The sequence below is a fragment of the Pseudonaja textilis genome, chromosome 1 (assembly GCF_049901715.1).
Source record: "Pseudonaja textilis isolate UNSWEBS1 chromosome 1, rPseTex1.2, whole genome shotgun sequence".
Classification (NCBI taxonomy): Eukaryota; Metazoa; Chordata; class Lepidosauria; order Squamata; family Elapidae; genus Pseudonaja; species Pseudonaja textilis.
This window is the reverse complement of record NC_141990.1, coordinates 306,737,479-306,752,172: the sequence shown is the minus strand read 5'-3', so window position 1 is coordinate 306,752,172 and position 14,694 is coordinate 306,737,479. Positions and strand designations below refer to the sequence as shown.

At 34.7% G+C, this 14,694-nt stretch overlaps 1 protein-coding gene across 3 annotated transcripts in view; it reads left to right on the top strand.

Annotated features, from left to right (window-relative positions):
• ARID4A (AT-rich interaction domain 4A) overlaps nt 1-14,694 on the top strand; it is a 55,954-nt gene that overhangs the window by 36,367 nt on the left and 4,893 nt on the right. For 2 of the 3 annotated variants that reach the window (XM_087922357.1, XM_026698673.2), the window contains 11 exons: nt 244-316; nt 1,506-1,600; nt 1,702-1,799; nt 2,387-2,612; nt 3,719-3,963; nt 8,601-8,798; nt 10,232-10,316; nt 10,737-10,938; nt 11,133-11,195; nt 12,224-13,336; nt 14,068-14,172. In XM_087922357.1, coding sequence (XP_087778483.1) covers nt 244-316; nt 1,506-1,600; nt 1,702-1,799; nt 2,387-2,612; nt 3,719-3,963; nt 8,601-8,798; nt 10,232-10,316; nt 10,737-10,938; nt 11,133-11,195; nt 12,224-13,336; nt 14,068-14,172 — 2,503 coding nt within the window. The remainder of the gene's footprint in view (nt 1-243; nt 317-1,505; nt 1,601-1,701; nt 1,800-2,386; nt 2,613-3,718; nt 3,964-8,600; nt 8,799-10,231; nt 10,317-10,736; nt 10,939-11,132; nt 11,196-12,223; nt 13,337-14,067; nt 14,173-14,694) is intronic. The other variant, XM_026698675.2, reaches the window with a different exon arrangement.

The following is a 14,694-nucleotide window of genomic DNA, read 5'->3' as shown; positions in this document are numbered from 1 at the left end:
GTTTAACATCTAGTTTTAGTGACTTCATGATAGTCACTTTTTAGTGCTATGTACTCTTGAAACTTAATCCAGTTTTAAGTTTCTTTAAAGCTAAGGATTGGTAATTGGCAGGGGCCATATGTATCATACTAACTTAACTGGGATTTTATGAATAGTTTGATCCTCCCCAGTTTTACTTTTGTTTACAGATATAAAATTTGTTGTTCAAATATGTATTACAATGTGTCTTTTTATTTTTAAAAGCCTGAGGAAGAGCTTGATCCTGAAGAGAGGGACAATTTCCTCCAGCAGCTTTACAAGTTTATGGAAGACAGAGGTAGTATGTTTTCATTTGTTTATGTATAGATTGTAGCCTGCCGATTCCTCTAGGAACTGCTTTGGATCCTAATCTTTAAAATAGACTTCATTCAAATTTATTAACAAAAGAAATTCCATTCCAAGCTCTGTCCTCCCAAACTGAGATATGGTTGTATTCATTTTGGGGTTCTTAATTCCCAAAGTATCAGTTGCACCTATTGGCCATCTGAAAGGTTGCCTACTTGTAACAAATGGAGTAATTTCCTAGCACTATATGTTTTTGAATGGGAAATGATCTTTAGGTAGGCTTTATTATTCTGAACTTTTCAGTTGGCCTTTTCACTTATCAATAAATATCAAAATGTTATATTTTTCACTGATAAGATTTTAAGTATTGAAGTTCCAATAAGCATTATATCCCACCAACTTTCTAATAATATATATGGCAGTGGTTAATATAATGAAGAAATACTATTCATTTCCTGTTACTTTTAGATTTGGGTTATTATTTCTCTGGAATGTGTGGGTCGTTGAAGCTTAAGTCCTTTTACTGTATATATTTAAAATATTTCACACACAAAAAAGTGATCCTGGAGTACTTGACTTATGACCACAATTGGGGCTAGAATTTCAATCATTAAGTAAGTCATGTGACCAGACCCAATTTTATGACCATTTTTACCATGGCTGTTAAATGAATAGCGCTGTTGTTAAATAAATATGGCTTCCCAATTGATTTTACTTCTTTGAAGCCAGCTGGGAAGTTAGCAAATTGCTATCATATGACCATAAATTGTTGCAACTATCATAAATGAAAACTAGTTGCCAATCACCCAGATTGTGATAATCTTGGCTGCTAGAATGGTGCAACGCTCATAACTTCAAAGATAGATCATATGTCATGCTTTGCAAGAACACCATAACTTCAAAATGTTGTTAAATAGTTGTAAGTCAAGGACTACCTATGTCAATGTTCACTTACATCCATATTGGAATTTCTAGTATTTGTAATAATACCATTTAAGAAATATATTGCTATCTCTATACATTTTAAAAGATCTGTTTCACCAAAGCACTTATATATGCATTTTTATGTACAGTACTAATCATGATTCTGCAAGCATCAGATAAGTTGAAATGTATTGTTTTATGCTCCAGTGTAAAACATTTGCATCATAATATTCTGTCCTCGTGTTTTCATTAATTAGGAACTTCTATCAATAAACCACCTGTTCTGGGCTATAAGGATCTTAACCTCTTCAAACTTTTCAGACTGGTATATCAGCAGGGTGGGTGTGACAATGTAAGCATAAAATTTCTTACATTTATCCTGAGTTCACGCTATTTAATTTCAAACTAGCAACATGCTAAGATGCTTTATTTTTGCCCATTCTTTCTTCCAAGATTGATAGTGGAGCTGTTTGGAAACAAATTTATATGGACCTTGGCATTCCTATTTTGAATTCAGCTGCTTCCTACAATGTGAAAACTGCGTATAGGAAGTAAGTGACCTCTTTTCTTTTTTAAATTTGTATTTGGGCATGAACTGATTGAAGAACAAGAATTGAGTACGTTTTATCAAGCTTTTATTTGAGCAATTCCTTGTCAAATGATCAAATTAGTCTGGATTCAAAGGAATGTAAGAAGCAGAGGGGACTGGGATAGGCACTAATGGTGGCATCTCATTAACAATAACTCCTTTGTTCAGGAACATTTTAATTTGTAATTTTTATCTCCTTTTAGCCAAATCCACTTGTAGACTATTTACTTTCTCTAAAGAAATCAAAGTTTCAGAAAAAAGCAAAACAGTAATCCAATAACAATAGAGCTAATAACTAGTGAAGTGCATCCAAGTCTCATGTATCATACTAAAAACTATTCTTGTAACTTAGAAATCAGAAAATTGGAAAGAAGGGGATGGTAACTTGAGATGCTAGTGTTAATAGCCCAGACTTACTTTTTAATCTGTTACTTTTGAAGGAGCTTGTGAGGATTTTAAAAAGTGTATACCGTCCCTGTGTACTCTTAAGTTTGATGGGAATTATTTTTAAGGATATCCCATAATGAATATGTATTTAAAAATCTGTAGGTATCTTTATGGTTTTGAAGAATACTGTCGTTCTGCAAACATTCAGTTCCGAACCATCCACCACAATGAACCAAAAATAATTGTAGTACAGAAAAAAGAAGAGCAAATGGAGGAAAAGGTAAAAGAAGAGCCTGAAATGTCTCCTGTAGAGGTTCAGAATGAGATGGAAGAAAACAACTGTAGCAGTGAAAGTGAAAAAGAAGAACTAGAACAGAGGTCTCAACGGGTAAGCAACTGCACTGTAAAACAAGTTGCTATAAAATAAGGAATGATTTTTGTAATTTAGTGGAGAATGTCCTTCCACTTGCTTCTCATTGTCCTCAAATACTGGCTGCATTGTCTGTTCTTGTCCTATTCAAATGTAGTTTTAATTCCACTATTTATTTCCAGTATTTCCATTTGCCCTATATAATAAATCCTCAGGATGGCTGGACAAATTTAACAAATTTGCCTAAAGAAAGTTGCCTCTCCTGAAGCCTGCGGGATTCAGTTTACAGCAAACTAGGATTGCTGTCACTAAGTGGTGTGCTTGTCCTTTATAACTGCATCTCTTAGCGACAGAAATTCCAATTCCATTTGCTGTCGTAAGTCAACAATTACCTGTAGACGGGCCTTCCCCAGCATCAGAAAAAGTATTACCCCTTTGTTTTCAAGCTGGAGAAATATCCTTTCTAAGATATGAAATCTGTCATCTGAGTTACTGCATTCACTTTATCAGGGTATTATGAAATGTAATGTATTCTTAATAAATCTATGATTTCAGTTCACAATTTGAGTTGCTACTGAATTTATAGAGAAAAGACTTTCATAGGAATTGGCAAGTATGTTCCACCTTACATCTGTATTTCCTGCTACTGCAATTAATACAATCCAGTTATTTCTATCACTGCTGTTGCAGCAGTTGTTCAAGTATCTAATTACAGAGCATTGAGAAAATGAAAAATATTTGATTCATTTTGAAAAAAAGTTGACTTGCATACTAATTTTATAGCTTGGTTCATGTATTATAGTAAATCAAAGTTTAACGATGCTTTGTTTAAAAAAGTAACAATCATAAAATATCCTAAGTCATAAATCAAACATGTCACAATTAGAACTGTGTGTGATTAGCCACTGTGTAATTTCTTGTATTCTTTTCTTGTCTGCATTCTGTGCAGCAGCAGAATTTATATGTTACATTTTTAAAAGAAAAGCTAACACTCTTCTGTTGAGAACTATTCTGGTTGTCCATTAATTAACAAAGAAAAAGAAAACATTGTTATGGAATCGAGCTTCCTGGAAAGCAACAATGCATCTTAAGTGGGATGATATTTCACTGTTTTCCTTACACAGGGACGAAGAAGACATATCCGCGATGCGTCTCTTGTTAAAAAAGAAGGTGAAGATGATAAAATACAAGATAAGCTAAAAGACAGCAACAAGGAGAACAAAGACATAGAAGAGATTTCCAGTAATGCAGAGAAGATTGAAAATGATATGGCACTTGCAAACAGAAAGACTACACCAAAGCAAAAGGAAAAGAAAGCAAAACAGGAAGAGGAATCTGACAGGGAGTCAGATGAAGAGGAAGAGAGAAGGCAAGGAAATTTCTTCAGGCTTTTGTCTGGGTTGCCGAACATTGCCTGGCAATGATAATTGATAATAACTTGTGAAAAGAGGGGATGGGGTCATTATTTAATAGGCTCAATTTAACAGCAAAGATAGAGCTATATTGAGGGCAGCGGTCTTTTTACCTAAACACTGCCAGGAGGATTTCAATATACATACATACATACATACATACATACATACACACACACATACACACACATATACACAAATGTAACATTTTTTAAACCAGCCCAAATCAGTACATTTTGTAAAAACTTCAGCAAAGTCCCCAGGGAATCTCATGTTAAATCTGGTAAACATCAATGGTTTTACAAGACTTTGGCTATTTTTATTGTCTGATAATAGCACATTAAGAGGTCTGTATTGTCAATTCCTGACTTAAATGAAGTGCTAATTTTTTTTCAAAATTAATTCATAGTTTTAGCCTTTATAATTATTGAGGTCAGTAGCAGAATCTATAGCTGGATTCTAATTACTATCATCAGTTAATGTTATATGTCTTAAGCTTCCTTACACAGTGTTTGCATTCTCCTTACTTTGGTGTAACTACTTTAACTTAAAGAATTCCCAGTTTAGTTTACTTTATTTTCATTGCATCTCGTACAACGAAATCAAACACCACCTTACATCCTTCACCCTCCACACATTGAACCGAAACCCCCCAACACTTCACTAATACTGCACTATATAGCAGAATTCAAAAGAGCTCCTGCCCTGGAATAGAAGCTGTTTTTCAGCCTATTTGTCCTTGTTTTTATTATTCTGTACCATCTGCCAGATAGTAATAGTTCAAAAAAAGGGTTCCCAGGATGAGACGGATTGTATGTTGTTATTTTATCCCTTCCTTTTTATAGTTCTTGCATTCCCTGCCGGGCCACTGTGGTTGCTGAAAATTCATCACAATTTTATATCAAATCTAAAATTAAAAATAAAAGGATTATCTCCCTTTACCAGAAAAAGGGGAGGGAACCCACATGTATAGCATGGCCCTTTCTACATTACGGATGTTGTCCCGCTTTTTTTAAAAAAAAGAAACATCAGTTTTCAACCATCAAAAATAGTTTGTTCTTTTATCTTAATGTATGATTAAAATTAATCCTGGATTAATAGTGATCCCTATTCAGACAGTCAGTCTGTAATCAACCTAAAACAAGTAGTTGTACTTCCAAATCTTTATAACTGTAATGGAAACTGAAGAGGCTATGGCTGCTTTCATCATGCTAACGGTATGCCTTTGCATTATGATAACGTTCTTACAGTGTCATGTCAAAAGACAGGTACAAAACCTTGTGTTGGGTTTTCTATGTTGTATCAAAATGTCCTTATGGCAAAACAAAGCTGCCAGTCTTCATTATTCCATATTACCAGAACCCTAAAATTTGGATTGCTTCTGAGTAAATAGTTGAATTTCATCCTTATGTAAAAGGTTTGCAGAATGCAATTAGGCATTGCAATTCTAGGGCAGTTATAATTTCATGTTATGGGGACAGCAAGGCTATACCAATGATAGAGAGCTGAACCATGTTACATGCACTTGTTCTGATTTTTTTTGGTGAGGGAGTACTCCTTTTACAATAGTAATATGGGAGTACTATCTTATTCTACAGAGGCAATTTGAGTAATTGCTCCCTTTTCTCACACTGAATATGATCATTTGATAACAGCTTTTAAAAGCTGGAACCCCCGTAAAGGTATTCCAAAACTTGAGAAAGTTGCACATCTCTTCTGTAAGATCCATGTGCTATCCCCACATTACTAAAGTGTGTATGCTGGACAATTATTTTTTTATACCTTCTGAGTCTGTGGCTGATATAAGATGTGAACTGGAATCTCTCTGGCATATGCTTTTCATATTTTTATCACAGTCTAGCTTTTTATTGTTGGATAACATGCATCCTTCTGCCTATTTTTTTTTAAAAAAAAGATTTGAAAGCAGATAATTCAGAATTATGGCAAGAGAGAACAATCCATTTGCTATTATTTCAATGAAAAACATGAGAGAATATAAACCTAACAAAACAGCCCCCCTCCCCATCAGTTCTAAGCTTCCCTTAGGCATGAAAGCCAGCTGGGTGACTTTGGGCTAGTCACTCTTATCCCAACACACCTCACAGGGTAGTTGTGTGGAAAATAGGATGCAGGAGTATTAGATATGTTTACACACACACACACACACACACACACACACACACACACACACACACACAGGAGAAGGCTTATTCTGTGTCCAGAAGTTACTACTTTGAACCCTGTGATGTAGGTTGTTTTTACTCATCCTTTTACTAAAAGCATGTATTTATTTAGTAGTTATGCGCAATCATCTTGAAGCTCACAAGAATGAATAACAAAAAGTACAGACAAAATTGTGCATCAATTATAATATATTAAAATACTAAGCTAATCCATCTTGACTTTTTTTTTCAAAGTAGATAGCAATAGCAATAGCACTTAGACTTCTATACTGCTCCATTGTGCTTTATAGCCCTCTCAGTTTAGAGTCAGCCTATTGCCCCCAACAGTCTGGGTCTTCATTTTACCCACCTCGGAATGATGGAAGGCTGAGTCAACCTTGAGCTGATCGGAATTGAACTCCTGGAGTGAGCAGTGAGTTAGCCTGCAGTACTGCATTCTAACCAATGCACCATCGTGTCTCTAATGGGGACCTCTCAAAACTCCCAAGGGCTACTTTCACATATATTAATCTTTTCCATTTAATTGTATTCATGCAGCTTCTTATGCAGGTCATAACAGCTAGGCAAGTTCATAACAAATGCATCCTTTTGGGTTCACAGGCTTTGCAATCCATTTAAAGTTTCCAAAAGTCAACATTAGAATAAACAAACAAAAACCTGGTGACCAAAGTAGAGATTTCAGTACTGCATTGATACCATGATGTGTTTAGCAACTGAAATGCATTGATTAAAGTTTCTGGAACATTTTTTTTAATTCAAAGAGAGAGAAAAATGCAGGCCTGAGAAACCAGATTCCTCAGGATCAGAGAGCAGAACAAAAATACAATCTGTATACAGGGCATATATTTGGATTGAGCTATCAGTAAGTTTATTAAATTTAATTTTAGTGTCACTAATTGTGTATTGTGATAGATGATCCCATGGCGATTTTACAATATAATCCATCTAGACCTTTACACATGCACAGATATATCCATACATAAATATTCAGTTCTATTCTGTGATGTTCCTGGCTAAATATGTATACTTTTCATTAAGGTACAAGAAATGTAAGTCATTGAGGTAAAACAAATTCAGCATAATTATAAATGTTAATCACAGGGTTCAGCGTCATCCTGACCTCTAAATTCTCTTTTTTAAAACCTTCCAGATGTAATATTGTTTGAATATTACTTGATATCTGTTTGGCATTATGATATCCTAATGGACTTTTCAACTAGAAAGCTCCATAGCAAAAATAAATGAACAGTTAAAATGTAGGAAAGGATTGTAAACAAAGTATAGGTAGTCCTAACTTAAAACAGGAATTGGGACAGGAATTTCTGTTGTTAAGTGACACGGTGATCAAGCATGATGTCACATCACTGCACCACTTAGTGACGGTAGTTCTAGAGCTTTTGGTTGCCGTTGTTAAGAAAGCCCATTGCTGCCATGGTTTTTACTTGCAACTTCCCACCAGCTTCCCCATTGACCTTGCTTGTTGGAAGCCAGTTATGGAATTACAAGGGGCAATCATATGACCATGGGATGCTGCAAAGTTACCACTGCAACCCAAGCACCCAGTATGATCATGTGGCTGAAGGAATGCAGTGCCTTTTGTGTGCGGACCAGCCATAAGCACCATTTGTTAGCACCATTGTAAGTTTGAATGGTTGTTGAATAAGTGATGTAAGGAGGAACACCTATAGGTGTTCAGGCACCTATAGAAATTAATAGATTAGATCCAATATGCTTGTATACATCATTAATTGGAAGTCATTCTGAAAATTTGGAGTGGGTAGTTATAGAAATTGAAAAAAGCAAATTATTGAAAAATGTTACATGAATTTAAGATAGCATATATGGGAAATTAAAAACGCATCACTATGTGTAAAACTTGCAAAACTTAAGCAAAATAATTAAAGTTCTTTATCTGGGACATTGTGTTACAGAAAACAATGAAAAGTGCATTACAATACCATGCAGTTTCTGCATGAAATTATTTGCTGTATAAGGGATAGCTAATACATGTATTATGATTTTGGTTTTTAACTTTTTATTTCATAACCAATTTAGAAGTACCATTGGGAAGGATGATGCACAAGTAAAAGAAGTATCGTGGTAGGGAACCACTTCAGAAAACCTCAGTGCAGTAACAAAAGTTAGTCATGCAAAGGTGATCATAGTTTTCCTGGCGACTGATCTGGGCGTTGCCTTTTGCTAATCCTTGACATGGGATTGATCAGATGTGTGTAGAAGATTCATTACTTGGAAAGTGCAGGTACTGTCAAGATTACCTTTCCGAGTCATTTTCCTTAAAGGAAATGATGGCAGCACTATAGGTGACCTGAAAGAGTGGCATGAACGGGGAAAGTCACAGTTGTCTACATTTGGCCTCTTAATTAATTAATATCTTGTTGTCTATTCTGTAGCAGGGAAGAGCTTGAAAATCGAGAATCGGAAGGGGAAGAATGTGAAGAAGATGCAGAACCTTGTCTTACAGGAACCAAAGTAAAAGTAAAATATGGCCGTGGTAAAACACAAAAAATCTATGAAGCCAGTATTAAAAGTACAGAAAACGATGACGGAGAGATTTTGTATTTGGTGCATTATTATGGCTGGAATGTTAGGTAAGGAGAAGAGATTGCTACCCTGTAAAAGTTAAAGTGGTCTGTTCAGGTCTATTTCAGATGCCTACAGAATTTCATTCCTGCTCCCACTCCTTTTTTCTTGAATATCAGTGTTCTCAAATATGGTCAGATACAAATATTGTCACATTGGCTCTGTTGAAAGATGGGAACCTGAGTTACAGTGAGACCTTTTTTTCCTAAAAAAAGAAACAAGTCATCATGGAGAATTGCCAGTCGCTTCAATTTACATATGGTAGTGTTCTTGTAGAGGTTGGCTCTACATGTAAAATTTTCTGCTGTACATGTTCATGTTCAAAATCAATAATAATTGCATAATGCATCATGGGCAGAATCTGTCCTGTCTTTGCTATCCCAGCAATTTTTAATTAAAGGCACATAGCTTTGTTCATAAAAAAGGAGAAAGAATAAGAGTTGAAAATTGTATCAGATTATGTGGGAAAATTTTAAAGCTCTGCCAATAAGTTATTTATTTGCCAATTGTATTTATCTATTGTTTGAAGTAGGGTGTAGGAATTATTTATTTGCCTGCTTGCTTATTATGTTAAATCCAAGCAGGATTCTTTTTTTTAAATTTATTAATCAAACAAAAAAGATATTTAAAAACAATGAACATGGTGCATACATCCTGATACACCTACTTATCTTACATCATTAAGTAATAAATATAAAGAATAATACAAATTTACATATATACATAATCTTTAGTCATCTTTAATACACTTATTCCTTCCTTTTTTCAACTAGTGGTAAAACTTCTCCCAAATTTTATAATAATCAAATTCGGTCTTATTTTTTAATTCTTGAGTTAATTTATCCATTTCAGTGCACATCCAAATTTTCCTAATTATTTCCATCTCATGTGGCATTTCATTACCTTTCCATCTTTGAGCAAAAGCTAACCTTGTAGTAGTGGTGACATGGATTGTTAAATATATTACACCTTTGTTATAATCTTCCACGTTAATTCCCAGTAGAAAAATTTTGGGTCTAAATTCTATTTTAATTTTACACATCTCTTCTATCCAATTCTTAATTTTCAACCAATATATTTGGACTCTCTTACAATTCCACCATAAATGATACTATGCTCCAATTTCTTCATTACATTTCCAACATTTAGGGGATAGTTTCGGATACATTTTTGTCAATTTTGATGGTGGGATATGCCATCAGTAAAACATTTATATAAGTTTTCTTTATTCGGTTTATAATCCAAGCAGGATTCTGAGTTGCTAGGATTTTACATTCAAACTTAGAATTTAAAGGAATGATTCTTAGAATTCTGGATATTAACATATAATTCCAGGTGGCAGGTTACAAATTATTTTTGTAGTTCCTTTTGCAAACGAAGTTAAATTTACCTCTGTGGTTTTGCACTGAAGTAAATGGACGCAATATTCCTTTCCTTGTAGATATGATGAATGGGTAAAAGCTGATAGGATTATTTGGCCTGCAGAAAAAGGAGGACCAAAGAAGAAGCAAAAGAAAAAAACAAAAGTAAGACATTCATAACTTATTTTTCATATCAAAGTAAATTTATAAAAATCTTTCCCTTATTACTATTTTCAATGTATTTGAAGTTAAAGAAAACGTATCACCATTAAGACCAGGAAAATACCCAACATTTGGACAAGCAAATCTAGGTTTTTCTAGAAAGTTTGTGAGTAATTTGAAGGGCTGCTTCACTTTTTTCATGAAATAAAATATTGAGGTGCTTAGAATTATAAGATCTATGACTGAGAGCTCTGATTTTCCAAAGGGTTAATTTTATCCAGGAACTCCTATTCCACAAATAGAGATCTGTCACTGGTTCTATCCTCTGTTGACCAGAAGCTCTATAGTGCATATTTTCATGCATTCTGTGATGGAAAAGTCTAAACTTCCTGTGACAATGAGATTGTTTATGCTTGTATTCAGAGTAAAGAAGACTCTGAAAAAGATGAAAAGAAAGAGGAAGAAAAACAAAAGGGGAAGCGTGGACGTCCTCCTCTGAAATCAACTCTTCTATCAAATCTCTCTTGTGGTCTCTCTAAAACTCCTAATAGTGACAGCAAATCAGGAGTGCGAAGTGCACGCAGCAACCTGCTGGATTGTTCACCCTTGCTTAATGGGACAGAAGGTACTTCTGCTTACACGTCATGTGGTGTGACAATCAGTTTTTTGCTCAGTTGTTCAAGCTGGCAATGAGGCACACTAAGGTAGAAACAGTTTTCTGTTTTTAAAATCAACACATTCTTGTGTGTGAAAATATACAAATAATTGCAAAATTATTAAATGGTGTTACCTGTATTATAGCCTCTTTAATTTTTTTAGGTATGCCTCGCAGGCAAACAAGACGTAGCTCAGGAATGTTGGATTCTGACAGAGGGTCAAATGGTGAGAATTTTTTTGAAATGAACTCTAGGGAGAAATTTCACAAATTTGGGGTTTGAAAGGGCAAGTGCCAGCCCTTAGATGAAGAGATATATGGTGCTATCTGCAATGAAGAAAGAACCGAGTGTATATTACTTGCCACTTACTGACATAATGAACACTTCCATTTTTCCAGGACTTTTATAAAACAGTTGCACAACATTTTGGAGGTGAGAGGTGTACTTGGCTTTAAAGTGATGTCTGGGTCTGGACAAAAGTAACTTAAATTTAAATGTAAATATACTTTTCAGTAACATCCTACAGCACATATGTACACGCGCGCGCATACACACACATACACAATCCAAAGATGATAGAAGGTTTACTCACTTTATGATATAACCCCAATTAATACCCTTTTATATTTTGTGATTTTTTTAGAAATTAAAAGGGGTATTTTTTGTCCACAGCGCCTCATTAGAGGCCGAAGACCCACTGAAACAAAATGATTTTCAATGCTAATGAAAATATCAGAAGAGAAAGACTAAATGTGCCACTGGAAATAGCATGTTTCATAATGCAAGGACTACCACAGAGAAATATTGAAATTCTATTCTTTAAATTTTATCTTACATTAGACATTAAAAATTAGGTGGCAACTTTTGAAAGGATTTCACTAAAAGTTCTAGAATAGCCACATACATCCCTTCAGTTTGTAAGGCCTGCCATGTAAGTTGAAGTCTTTTCTTTCTTTATTAAATATTAAGCTGGGACATGACTTGAAATATGAAAAAAATGAAATTTTCTTTCTGATATTTTATGTATTTTACGGTTACAAATTGGAATTACAAATTCCTAAATAAAATTATGTGGCTGTGTTTGTAAATATTGCTTAAACATTTAATATGTTTTTAGATAGTTCTCATTGGAGTACTAAAAGCAAAAAATGCTTTGAACATTATATTTTTTTCTATGTAGTACATAAATACAATATTTATGTAGATTTTAATCTGAATTTCTGCCTTTTTGTCCTTTAATGTTGTTTTTGATAGACTCAGTTTCATCAGATAGTGAAGCAGATGAAGCTTCTGAAAAGACCATTAATGAAGAATTTTCTCCAGCAAGTTTTGAAATGGAAAATGAAAAACAAACAGATGATAAGCCTGTTGAAGAGATTGCAAAGATCTCGCAAATGCTAACAGAGAATGATCAGAATCAAGTTCATCCTTTAGAAAAATTGAAATTAGAAGGTGAAGAGAGTGAACAGGTGGTTCAGAATTGTGGAAGTAAAAATAATCAAATAGAAGAAGTGAAAAGAGAGGTGGAGAAATCACCTAAAGGAAAAGGCCGGAAGAACCGAACAAGAGATTCTTCCCTAGAGAATTCAAAGATTACATTACTAAATCAGGAAGAAATAACCAATGAACCTGTTGCAGAATCTGAACGATTAAATATTTCTTCCTTGGAAAATAAAGGTTTGAGCTCTAATTCTGAGAATGAAACAGATCTCTGGTCAAAAGATAAGAAGCTTATGAAAAGAAAAGTGATAGAACAGCCGTCACCTGACAAAAGGGTACGACAAGAGGGTGAGCTTACTGTACCAAATATTGTGACTGAAGAGAAGGCAAATGAATGTCATGGGGCGGAAGAACGTAAGGATTTCAGTGCTGATGAGTCTCTTCGAAATGAGAATGAAGAAATGCCATCATTGGTGGCAGAATCAGATCAACGGCTCCATGTTAGGGGTCGTGAGCCCTTTGATTGTTCTTCAGAGGAAAACCGTAGCACACTGTTGAAAGATGAAGATGACTCCATGCCTCAAATTGGTCCTGAAACTCTTCTTTGCCATGAAGTGGACTTGGATGATCTTGATGAAAAGGACAAGAATGGGCCTGAAAGTTTGGTTGCAGAAAAGCAAGATGGTAGTAACCTCACTTCAAATCCCCCTATGTTACCTTCTGTGATCCAGCCAAATTTCTCTGTTGCCTCACCTCTAATATTCAGTCAGGATGAATCACCAAGCATAAAAAGTGAAAGTGACATGACCATTGAAGTGGACAGTATAGCTGAAGAGTCTCAAGAAGGCCTTTGCGAGAATGAATCTGCCAATGGGTTTGAAGCTTCCAGCAACTGTAGCATAGCTGGTCCAGAAATTGGAGAAAAGGGTAAGGATTACCTATTCTAAGTACAAAGTTTCTCTGTGGTGATTTAAATTAATTGAGAATGCATTTTACAATATACCAAAAGATCAGAAATCAGGATTTTTGACTAATTCTTCATTTAATTTTTTAAAGATAAATGTGGGACTTGTCACAATTTAGTTCGTTTTTATCCATCATCAAGCTTACAACAATAAAATACCGGTGGGGGCAGAGGGGAGAATAGAAGAATGTTTTTTATATTTTTTATTTTATTCAATTTGAATTGCCTTTGACTATCCTAGCTGATATGTATGAATGTTGCATCCATTAAATAAATGGTTGAAACCTTTGAATTGAAACCTAATTTGGGTGTTTACTGCAGCATTTTGATAAGTATATTCTCAGGTTTATTTTTTATTGTATGATAGCCAGTGGTTCCTTTTTAGAGGAGGATACAACTTGTGCACTAGCATCAACTTGCATTTATTAGCAGGAAGTCATGATTCTGTTCACTGTGATGACTGTTTCTTCATCTTTAGCAAGTGTAAGGAGGCTGTGAAAAAATGCTTTGGAAATACAATATAAAAAATAAAATCAAACTGTAATCTCCACAATTTCATTAACCTTGTAAAGTACTTCTGTTGTCATTATGATCTCTTGGGAAAGGCAATTTTTCTGGTTCTTTTCATTTCTTATACAAGTAACTTATGAATGAAACATACTATATAGAATGGCAACTTTCATTTTACTTTCAGGACAAAAAAGGCCTGGGGATAACAGTGGTAGTTCACTGGCAAAGCGGCAAAAGCGTACCCCCAAACGAGCAAGTACGATAGCCAAAAGTGAGAAAAATGGGACAGGTATGTAGGTTTTGTTCCAGAAAGGATTTTGGTTTTATGTTCTTCTAAGTCTTATAAGTATACAGAGCTGAATTTCCCTAAAACTTTTAGAGAAGTGCTGTCAAGAAGAGATGGGTTCACAATATATAGTATTCTTTGCTAAGAATAATGGATAGAATTCTGCATCTGTGTCAGTTTTTAAAGTGCTAAAGCTTTGTGATCATGGTCACCATCATCGCTGTCAGTGTGAAAGAATGGGGGGGATTACAAGTAGCAAAATGACAGTCCTGGACACACTAATCTGCATACAAATGTAATAGGTTTCATTGACACTGGCTATATTTTATTTTTCATCCATCTAGCAACCGTTACACCTCAAGCCCATTTCTTCATTTGATTTGATTCACCTTGTTCCTGTTAAACTTTAACATTTTATCTCATTCATATGGGGCTGTTACAGGTCAGGACAATCTTTTACAAGTGACCCTGGCATTCTAGTACATTTTTTCCAGAAAGAAATGTGCCTTTTGATTTTTGCAAGCC